This window comes from Miscanthus floridulus, chromosome 6 (genome assembly GCF_019320115.1).
Source record: "Miscanthus floridulus cultivar M001 chromosome 6, ASM1932011v1, whole genome shotgun sequence".
Lineage (NCBI taxonomy): Eukaryota > Viridiplantae > Streptophyta > Magnoliopsida > Poales > Poaceae > Miscanthus > Miscanthus floridulus.
In genome coordinates, this window is record NC_089585.1 from 108,416,884 (window position 1) to 108,428,574 (window position 11,691).

At 43.5% G+C, this 11,691-nt stretch overlaps 1 protein-coding gene across 1 annotated transcript; it reads left to right on the forward strand.

The window, feature by feature from the left end:
- Positions 1-1,530: 1,530 nt before the first annotated feature.
- LOC136460993 (uncharacterized) lies at positions 1,531-1,950 on the forward strand. Its single transcript, XM_066460487.1, has one exon. The coding sequence runs from the start codon at positions 1,531-1,533 to the stop codon at positions 1,948-1,950; it is 420 nt and encodes a 139-aa protein (XP_066316584.1).
- Positions 1,951-11,691: the final 9,741 nt, after the last annotated feature.

Below are 11,691 nucleotides of genomic sequence, written 5' to 3' on the forward strand. Positions count from 1 at the left end.
AAAAGCCAAAGCCAAAAGCCCAACCAAACGGACCCTTAAGGGCCCTCTGACGATCTCGTCGTAACGGTTCCTCTTAATCATGTATAAAATCTTATAATATATAGGCGCTAATTTTACTTGCAAAATAAAAGCAAATTCAATAACATATTTTTAATTTAACATGTCTGATAATTATCGAGAAACAATGTAGATTAAACAATATATTTATAGATGTATGATAATTATCGAGGAACAATGTAGATTAAAAAAGTAATATATTCGTTTTCTTTTATCATCCATGACAAATATTTCTTAGGTAACTTTCTAAAATTCTAACACCTAAATTAGAAAAAAATAACTATATGGGTACAAAGTACTAGAAGTGTGGAATATTATACAAATAATTAATTTGGATTAAAAATTAAAAAGAAAAAAAAACCTTGGCCCTAAACAACTGATCGGTGATCGCAATTCATAAGAAGCCAAGAATCAAGATGTCGTCGTCGTGAAGCCCTGCCTGTTCGCCGTCCTCGTGCGCCGTGTCCGTGTCTCCAGTAGTCTAGCTCTTCGTGGCGGCGCGGCTCGCCAGCTCCGCGTGTGTAAGGCGCACGTCGCGAAACTCACGATCAGAGTGTGTTGTGTGCAGCGTGACTCCTCGCCTCCTCTCTACCTAAGGGCCGTGGAAAAAGGAAACTAGGAAAGAAATGTCGATGTTGTCTTTTTGGGTCGCCTGACCAGTTCTATGTCTCTTTTCTTATTAGTTTACTAATGCCTAATAGACTATAGGATCTGGGAGCTTGTATACTTAGGTTTGGCCCTTGACCGTCGCACCTCCTGAACAGCAACCTCGATGGAATACTGCCAATTTCACAAGGAAAACGTTATATATACGTCTCTATCTAGTGTAAAAAAAAGTTAATGTTAAACAGCCATTACACGCAGGCACTTAAGTACTTAGATGATTACGTGACACCACTTTTGGTCACTCCACGTAACAACAGCACGAGCTGGAGCTTTACGTTGCAGGAAGGAGCCCTGCAACGCAATAGCGAAAACCGCGCCGGTGCATGCATGGACCGATGGACGAGACACACGGCAGATTCCTGTTGTCTCTTACGTCTTCTGCGTGGGAACAAATGCGCATGACGAAGCAGGTGGATTTTGTGAGGCGCGGTCACGTGGAAGCCGGTAAAAACTCAGGTCCCATTATTGGGATCACCGTTCGTTCTAGCGTTCCAGGTAATTAAGTACGTAAGCACTATTTCCTTCTTAATACAGATACAAAGGCGCGCAAACCTTTTGCGTATTTGAGAAAAAAAATTAAGTACGTAAACAGGTCAGGAGGGTGATCGACACGACTTTTTACCGCGTGGATAATGTGGCCACGATAAACCTGGCTACAGTATTTACCTTCTTCTGATAGCAGCTCCAAGTGGCTAGGTTGGCAGCTTTGGCCACCATTTAAGCCAAGAGTAGTTATCACTGATGGCACGGAGCGGCCGGCTTGTGTGGATCAAGTCAGTGCTTCGAGCAATACCTATCTACTCGATGATGGCTGACAGCCTGCCGCAATGGGCGAGGAATGATATCGATGTGATCTGCAGGAAGTTCCTCTGGGTCGGAAAAGATGCATCAGTGCACGGCAAATGCATGGTTGCGTGGGCAGCTTGTTGTCGGCCTACAGAGATGGGTGGTTTGGGAATCACCGACCTCAAGCTCGCTGGGTATGCTCTCCAAACGCGCTGGCTTTGGCTTCAGAAGACAGATAACAACCGTGCATGGAGTGAGCTGCCAATCAACACCGAGCCTCAGGTGCAGGTGTTCTTCCGGGCGTCCACTTTCACTGTAATTGACGACGGCAAGACCGCCCTGTTCTGGGAAGACCGCTGGTTTGAGGGCGCCGCAGTCACAGACATCGCTCCTAATCTAGCACACCCCAACCGCATCAAGTCACGCCAAACGGTCCAATAGGGGCTACACAAACAGGCAATGGACGAGATCCATCTCGGGAAGTCTGACCACGACGGCGATCGACGAATATCTGGACCTCTGGGAAGCCACGGCGAACATCAACCTGAACGAACAACAGGACCGGACAGTGTGGCGTTTGGACACCGGATGGTGAGTACTCCGCCAAATCAGCCTACGTCAAGTTGCACACGGGCTCCATCCATTTCCGCGGTCACTCATTGATCTGGAAGACATGGGCGCCGCTGCGAGTTAAAATCTTTCTATGGCTCGCGTTCCGGAAGCGGCACTGGACCAATGACCGTCGTGCAAGGCACGGACTTGAGGCACGGGAGGATTGCTACCTCTGCGATCAGGCTCCGGAGTCGATTGATCACATCCTTTGCAGCTGCCCATACTCAAGGGAGGTCTGGTTCCACATATGCATAGCCCACTAGTAGAGAACAGACCTTTGATCCTCGATCAAAATGGGCTCTAATCTCGGAATTTTTTGCGTCCGGAACTAGAGATATCTTTAGTCCTGGTTGGTGGCTCCAACCGGGACTAAAGGTTCCTGCCCAACGGCTACTGCGCCAGACAGATGTGGCAGAGACCTTTAGTCCCGGTTGGAGCCACCAACCGGGACTAAAGGTATATTTTTACTCCCGGTTGGTGGCTCCAACCGGGAGTAAAGGTCTACTCCCAGGCTGTGGCTGCGCCTGGAGTTGGAAAGTTACCTTTAGTCCCGGTTGGAGCCACCAACCGGGACTAAAGGTCTCCCCTTTATATCCCGGCCGTCTCCTTCCTCCCCGAGCCCGAGCTCAGCATATTTTGAAGCTCACTGCAGTAGTGTTCTTGCTTCCTCCCTCCCTCCATTGTTCCTCCATCCATTCTTCGATTCCTCCGTCGATTTCTTCAATTTCTCCGTCGATTCTTCAGTTGTAAAGGTTACCAATCTCATACTCTCATTTTCACCATTGTCTTATCTCATTTTGTTCACTATATATATATATATGGTTCTTTATTGTGGTTTTTTTTCATTTGTAAGCAATTTGAGCTCAAAATCACTTCAAGCTTGCATATTTACATGAAAGAAGGTTAAAGTAGCTAGTTGAACTTGCGGACCGTGTTCATCTCGGCGACCATGTTCTCTGCCGAGCGGTAACGGACGTTAAGGAGGAGCTTTGATTCTACGAGGGAGAGCGGCAACGGTCGTGAAAGACCGTGTTCCCTTCCTCGTAGAATCGGAGCTCTTCCTTGACCAAGTACGGTGCCGTCCGGTGGAGAAATGCTCGTCGAGATAATCACGTAAGCAAGTTCAACTAGTACGGATGGTTATTTATTCACATGTCCCGATATCGTCGCAGTAGTCTGTCAATCACCGTACTTTTTATTTTAACTTTTTATGAAATAAAAAACTTAGAAAATAGTTAGAAAATTATGTTCACCTAGTCAAGGAGATTTTCACTCTCGGTCCTGTGTTCCTACACAACATGTTCCCCTTAGAGAGATTCATGGGAGTCCTGAAGAAATATGTTCACAACCGTGCTCGCCCAGAAGGAAGCATCGCCAAGGGCTATGGAACAGAAGAGGTCATTGAGTTCTGTGTTGACTTTATTCCCGACCTTGACTCGATTGGTGTTCCTGAATCGAGACATGAGGGGAGACTAAGCGGAAAGGGGACACTAGGGAGGAAAACATATATTGATACGGATGATGATTATTTCAATAAAGCGCACTACACAGTTCTACAGAACTCCTCTTTGGTAGATCCGTATATTGAGACACACAAGGATCTCTAACGATCCGAGTTTCCAGGGAAGACTGAAACTTGGATTACGCATAAGCACATGGAAACTTTCGGCGGTTGGTTGCGAAAAAAATGTCAAGGTGATGAGAGCATCCATGAGCAACTGTATTTATTGGCTATGCAACCATCATGGCATATCGTCATATACAAAGGGTACAAGATAAATGGGAACATATTCTACACAGTAGCCCAAGATAAAAGGAGTACCAACCAAAACAGTGGTGTCCGCATAGATGCCACAGACCCGAATGGGAATAAGCAGACATATTATGGACGCATAGATGAAATATGGGAACTAGAATATGAACCTACTTTGAAGATCCTATTGTTCAAGTGCCAATAGGTCAAGGTGACCGGAGGCGGGGTAACAGTAGACAACGAGTATGGAATGACAACAGTAGACCTTAGTAATATTGGGTACAAAGATGAACCATTCGTCCTTGCCAAGGATGTGAATCAGGTGTTCTATGTCAATGATATGTCTACCAAACCAAAAAGAGGGAAAAACGATAATGACTCAACCAAAGAGCCAAAGCGCCATATAGTTCTTTCAGAGAAAAGAGTCATCGTGGAAATTGAGGACAAGTCGGACATGTCAGAAGAATATGAAAAGGATGACCGAATTCCGCCCTTCAAAGTGAACAAAGACCCTAGCATCTTGGTAAATGATGAGGACACTCCATGGTTACGAAGCGATCATAACCAAGGGACATATGTAAAGAAGAAGTTCACTGCTGTGCCCACTTGATGATATAGTGATTTAATATAGTGTGTGTTTGAGATATTATGTAATAATTGTGAATTCAGATGTTTATTATGTCATGTTTCAAATTAAATCAATGTTTGATTTGGTGGGATTTCTCTCTCAAAAAGGTAAATTAGGATACTGAGTGATGAAAAATTAAAATATTAACGTTAAAATGATGTGAAAACAAATTTCCTGTCCAAAACCAATAGTTTTAATAATTTTAATTAAACACTACATTTTTGCATTAATGAAATAATAAATATTAGTTACATTATGTTTTATAATTCTAACAAAAAATAAAAAAAGTTAGGTTATAGATTTTTCCTATGTGCAATAAACAAAAAGAAAATTCATATTTTTAACAAAATAATTTTATGCCTTTTATTTAATTTACTATGTATTTAACAAAAACTATTGCATTTCTATTTTATTTAACAAGACTATTGCTTAAAATAGGCGGGAAACGAAACTGCAGGCCACCTTTACTTCCGGGTGGGAAGCCCACCCGGGAGTAAAGGTGGGCTGCAGTTTCGTGGCCCGCCAAAAAAAACCCTTTACTCCCTACCTTTACTCCCGGTTGGTAACACGCACCGGGAGTAAAGGTACCTTTACTCCCGGTTGGTAATACGCACCGGGAGTAAAGAGTTTTTACTCTCGGTTGGTGGCTGGCACTGGGAGTAATTCTCTCTGATATATAACCTCCAGCGCTTGGCGCAGATCGATCCGCTCGTCTTCTTCCTCGTCGAACACCGCCGCCCTCTTCTTCCTCGCGCCGCGTCCGTTCACCTTCCGTGACACCGACGCCGCCCTCTTCTTCCTCGTGCGGCCTCCACCGCGCGCGCCCGTGCCCCTCCTCCGCGCGCGCCCGTGGCCCTCCACCGCGCCCTCCTCCACGCCCGAGGCCCTCCACCGCGCCCGTGGCCCTCCACCGCGCCCGAGGCCTCCACTGCCGAGCTCGAGGTGATATGTTCGTCGATCTCTTTGTACATTCTCAGACAGTGGCCGGAAACTAAACATTGTTTCATGAATCTAGAACACTGCCTTTGCTCAATAGAAGAATTTTTTCTATCTTCATAGATCAATGTTTGTTAACGAAATTTTATCCAAATATATTCATGTAGGGTCTTTTTTTGAAGGATTTGTTGTAGGATATATAATGGTCAAATAGGAACTCAATTTGGATACCCAGTTTGTAAACTAAGCGTTTTTTAGTTTATAAAAAATATCACATGTGATGATGTAAGCAGTTTTGGTTGGACTTGCATGCATGGCTATAGACAAATGAAGGAAAACTTCAACGTTTCTTCATTTGTGAACTTTGAATATACAGATATAATATATTAATGTTGCTAAAGTAATATGAGCATTACATATTTTTTCTAGGAAGACTATCTTCAAACTTTATATCATAGCATCAGAGATCGCCTGTAGAAGAAGAAAATAAATTCTTATCATTTCGGAAATAGTAATGGTTATATTAGCAATAAGACACATATACTTACATTTCATAATGACTTATACTTACATTATCAACATAGAATTTTCTCATATGATGAATGACTACATGGTTCACATGGTACATAGGATCACAACATCACGCACCGACACCGCCCCGGCCCGCCTCACGTCGTCGTCGTCAGCACACCGGCCACCGCGCCGACACGTATATATACGTCATTTGTATTCATATGCATGTATATATACGTCACGGAGCACCGCCACCCTCGTTCGCCCATGCGTTTCTATGTATACGGCGGAGCACCGCCGCCCTCGTTCACCCATGTTTACAAACATATATACGGCGGAGTGGAGCACCACCACTCTTGTCACACCGCCCTTTCTCGTGGCCTAGTTGATCAACATTCGTATTATCGTTATCGTTAATGCTAAACAATCACACCAGGGTGAACCGCGCTGTTGATGTCACCGACGTGGTTCGTCCTAGTCACCGACGTAATTTGCCCTCGGCCATTTATGTATAGCCCTAATTTGCCCTAGTACCGACGTAGTTCGCCCTAGTGTGGCGAATTACGTCCGTGACCGAGGGGCAAGATTTAATAATGCATATTGTTCGTAGATTTTACGCATGTAAGCAAAGATTTGACGTACTATATATTGATTTTGTTTTTTGAAGCTAGATGGCCGACCCGAGAAACATGAATGAGGAGGAGTTGATGATGAATTTGATCAACACTGGCACTCAAGTTGCCGACGATGATGGTGCTAAAAATAACGTGCATGAGGATGCAGATGACAGGAGTCAGTACTTAGCTCTTGAACAAAATGAGCAACAACATATTGGCCAAGTATATATTTTTTATTATTAGCTATATATATTATCATATGTCTTATGTGTGCTCATGACATTAAAAATAATGTTTATGTTTTGTAGCCCTCTGGATCGACATCAACAACTACAACGAAGAGTAAAAATGTTCGAGGTCCCAAAAAGCCATTGGAGGGCCGCTTCATCATCTCGGAGTTCAATGTGGATACAGGAGAACCGGGGGGCCGAATAAAATAAAATTTGTGCAACACTGTGGTTACCTTGTACGGGACCGGCTCCCGATTAGTACCCGTGAATGGAAGAAGAAGACCAATGCTCCTCATATCAGTTTTGTCTCCGATCATGACAAGGCGTTAATTTGGAAAGATGTCTTGGTACATTTCACGCTCCAAACAGATGGTTATGATGATATAATAGATGGTGATGAATTAAAGGAGCGAGTTAGGGATTGGGCAATGAAGAAGATGGGCACCAAGTTTTAGACTTGGAAGAAACACCTATACATGACGTAAGTGAAGAAGAACATAGCACCAGATTTTACTGTCCTAGGCCCGATCTCAAAGCAGAGGTCCTATTGGGATGAGTTTGTATAGTATAAGACTTCGGAAGAGGGTGTGAGTCGGGTGATAAAGAACCAACGTAATGCCCAACAGAAGACATACCACCATACCTTGGGATCAGGTGGCTACCCGACTGCCATTAAGAAGTGGAACAAAATGGAAGCAGACCTTCTTGCCAAGGGTATCAGACCAGAATCACTCGAGTGGGGAGAACGTGCAAAGAATTGGTTTTTCGGTCATAGGGGAACACTAGACCAGGAGACAGGGAAGTGCATTTATGGCGCAAGACTGCAAGAAGCAGTAGAAAGATTGTTTTATGCTCAGAGAGCTACTGCTAGTGGTGCGTTCAGGCCCAACAGAGAGAATGATGAGCTGACATACGCCATTGGGACTATTGAACATGGTGGCCAAACTAGAGGCAAAGGAAGTGTCTCGTGGGAGCATGGATTCCCTCAGGACAGACCTTCCTACAGAAGTCGCCAGAGAAAGAAGGAAGAAGAGGCACAACGGCTCTAGAGGTTGGAGGAAGCGGTGCGTGAAGCACAGGAGCGGGAAAAAAACCTTGAAGCGAGAATGCAGAAGGAAATCAGAAGGCAAGTGCAAATAGCAGTGAGTGCAAGCAAGCAGGCATCAGAGCTAGGAATCAACATTAGCCAATCTGTTCAGTTGAAAAGCAGCTGCGCTTCCACGGAGATACCAAATCAAGGGAACACAGGACTGCGCTTCCCTGTGGATGACGTCACTGAACCTTGTACAACGTGTGAGCTACACATTCTGAAGGAGAATTCCACAATCAAGGTGGCTATCAGTCTTGTTAATCCTATCGACCGAACCAAGATACCAAGGATTCATGGGAATATAATCCAAGAAGGATATGCTACCATCTCGGTAGATAAAGCTGAAAAAGGTTTTAGTAATTTGCCTCTTGACATTCCTGGAGGTGATGGCGAGAAGACTCTAGGAGAAGCGAAGAAGACATTCATTCTATGGTGCAAGCGCTACATCATCATTCCAGGGATGTCGGCTCCACCTCCTCCTGAACTACCTCACCATAGGTACGTGCGGATGAAAACACTACATCATTAATTTGTATTGGCTTAAATAATTAACAATCTGCTCATAATAATATGTCATTCCTTTTTTTGTAGCAGATCCTCCCCCAACCTAAATCCAATTATTCAATCACCAGATCATCATAGTGCTCTATACGATGACATTATGTTGGAAGACGAGGCTGCATCCACACCATCTCCAAGGAGGTCTCCAACGCCGCAGCCGCCACCTCCAAGGAGGTCTCCAACGCCGCTGCCAACACCTCCAAGGAGGTCTCCAACGCCTCCCCCACCCCTGCCTACCAAGAAGCCTAGCAAGAGGCCAGCCCCTCAAACAAAGAACCAGTCCCCGCCTGCAAAGAAAGCCACCGTGAAACCAAGAGCTATTCCCAAAATAATATCTGAAGAGAAGGAAGAAGGAACTGATGCATATAAAAAAGACATGTCTAGATTCTATGACAAACTTAAAATGAATCAAGAAGCAAGGAGAAACCCTGAGAAACCATACTTCTTCGTAGCTCCAGATATTCTAAGAAAAAAGGTGACTTCTTATCAGCAACAACAGCGGGAATCTCGTAAGCCGTCCAAATCAATGTTATCGGGCTATGACCGCACTCTCACCAAGTCAATTGAGGCGGCACAGAAAAAGAAGCGGGCAGAGAAAGAAGTTGCCCAACTCGGACAACAAGCGCACCAATCAATCCCCCCGCTAGTTGTTGGTAATGAATATAGTTCGAATTTAGGATTAATGCATCAGGCAAACATACCTCCGGATGTCGATTTGGATCACCTTGGTGAATTTCTTGATGAGACTGGTCTCGACCTTTACCAGATATTTGGTGATGGAAACATTGAGAGTGCGGCGGAGGTTGATATTTAGAAGAAAAAATTTGTACTAGGCCAGAGTCTATACAACCCTCAAGCCTTATCTGATCTAGGGACGCAAATGTACCTGCTAAACAAGTGGTACATGCAGGCGTCTACCAGTGGAGACTTCTGCGTTGGTGTCAGAATTAGAGACGAACATTGGTTCCGTGGCGATGATGTTATGTATGTTGACTTTGCAGAATTTCATCAACTATGCCACCTGACCTCTCTGGACAAAGTTATCATTAGCTGCTATTGCCTGTAAGTAATAATTCTTTTGATCTATTATTAAACTCATCATATGTGTGTATATGCATATAAATTATCCTAACAAGTACTATATATATGCAGATTTACAATGACAGAGCTCAGAAAGGAAGGCTGTAATGAAATTGATTTTGTTGATCCCCATATAGTATTCAAAGACCCAATTACTCCAAAGACTAATTGGAAGAATGAGTCAGAGAGTAACCTCATGAACTTCTTAGTGAACCAACGCCACAAGAAGGATATACTCTTTCCCTATAACTTCAAGTGAGTGTTAATCATGTCGATCATCCTTAATGGCTCATATGTTGATTCTAGTTAATTAATGAGTGTTATGCGTTATATCCTATAAACACATGCAGCAATCACTGGATATTGATGAACATCGATCTGGTGAAAAGTCACTTGATAATCTATAACTCGATGAGAAAACCACAACAAGACTACCAAGATATGATAGATATTATCTAGAGGTAATTTTGGGATCTCTAGCAACTATATATACACACAAACATGATGATTAACTATATCTGATGACGTGGCAAAAATTTTATTGGGCGGTGTTTGGAAAACCTTTATTGAGAAGCAACACATGGAAAAATGCAAAGCGCCATTGAATGTAATCCCTTTGAAAGTAAGTCCCCTGAATCGCATCGTCTTTATTAATTAAACAAATAGCTTTCACCGGATCACCAGATTGGATGACAAATCTTTTTCTCGTAAAGTGGTGTCTGAGGCAGGAACAGGGGAACAACTACTGTGGTTACTATGTTTACAAGTTTATCAATGTGCTCTCCCAAAGAACTCCTATAGAGAGACTCAAAGTACGTTAAAAATACACTATATATTCATTTAATTATTATTATTGATTGTGTTACTATGTCTTTATATATATATATATATATGTACATATATTAATTTATTTTCCTTTAATTCAAACATGTAGACTCGATGGTTGGAGGAAAAGGTCATACGGCAAGACCAAATCAAAGCAATTCAAGAGTCTATAGCCGGATTTTTTAATGAGCAGGTCATCGATTCCAAGGGCGAGTTCTACTTCGACCCAACACTGCCATTGAAGCCAAGCTAGACGATGAGAGGAAACTTGTTATATCACAACAACTGTAATGCAATCTTTTGTAATATATGCACATGAAATAATATAATGTAAAATACACATATGCATGCATGCATGTAAATATATATATGATGCATGCATGCATATATATATATATATATATATATATATATATATATATATATATATATATATATATTTCTATGCTTAAATTGTGTGATTTAATACGTTCATTGTGCTTGAACCAAAACATACTATACGCGCGTATAAATGTATAATTAGCAGTGTACAATACGACTTCGAAAACCTATTTTGAAAAGAAAACAAAAAAAATGAAAAGAAAAGAAAAAAGAAAAAAACATTTAGTCCCGGTTCGTATTACCAACCGGGACTAAAGGTGCCGGCCATCGTGGCATGTCAGGAGGCACCTTTAGTCCCGGTTGGTGTTACCCACCGGGACTAAAGGTTCTCCTTTAGTCCCGGTTTCTGACCCGGGACTAAAGGGGATGCTTACTCCCGGGTGGAGAACCGGGACTAAAGGGGGTTCTCCACCAAAAGTAAAGCTCGGTTCTCTATCCGTGGCCCTTGGTCATCAGCTTCCGACGACAGAGCACTCAGTCATCTCTTGGTGGAGGCGCCTGAGAGCAGGTTGGCACGGCAACCACAGGTTAGGCGTTGACTCGCTCTTTGCGCTCGTCTCCTGGCAGATTTGGAAGGAGCGGAATGCTCACTGTTTCAGGGATGCCACGGCCACGGTGCAAGAACTACTGCTCGTCATCAAGGCTGAAGCCGATCAGTGGGTTCGGGCCGGGGCAACAAACTTAGGAGGGCTGGCGTCGGCGGGGTAGTTCACTGCCCGTCGGGTACTCAAAGCTGTATTCAGAAAAGATGTAGCTTCGCGAGCCTTTCGCCTTCAGGCCAACCTCTTGTAATTCAAACTTCTTATCGGCTTAATATAATGATACGCATCTCTCTTGCGTATTCGAGAAAAAAAAGCCAAGAGTAGTTCAGTAACTTGGTACTCTAAGCCACCTCCAACAAGAACACCTCAGATAGCTCATAGCTCATAAGAATATGGCTCAGCATTTTGCATACA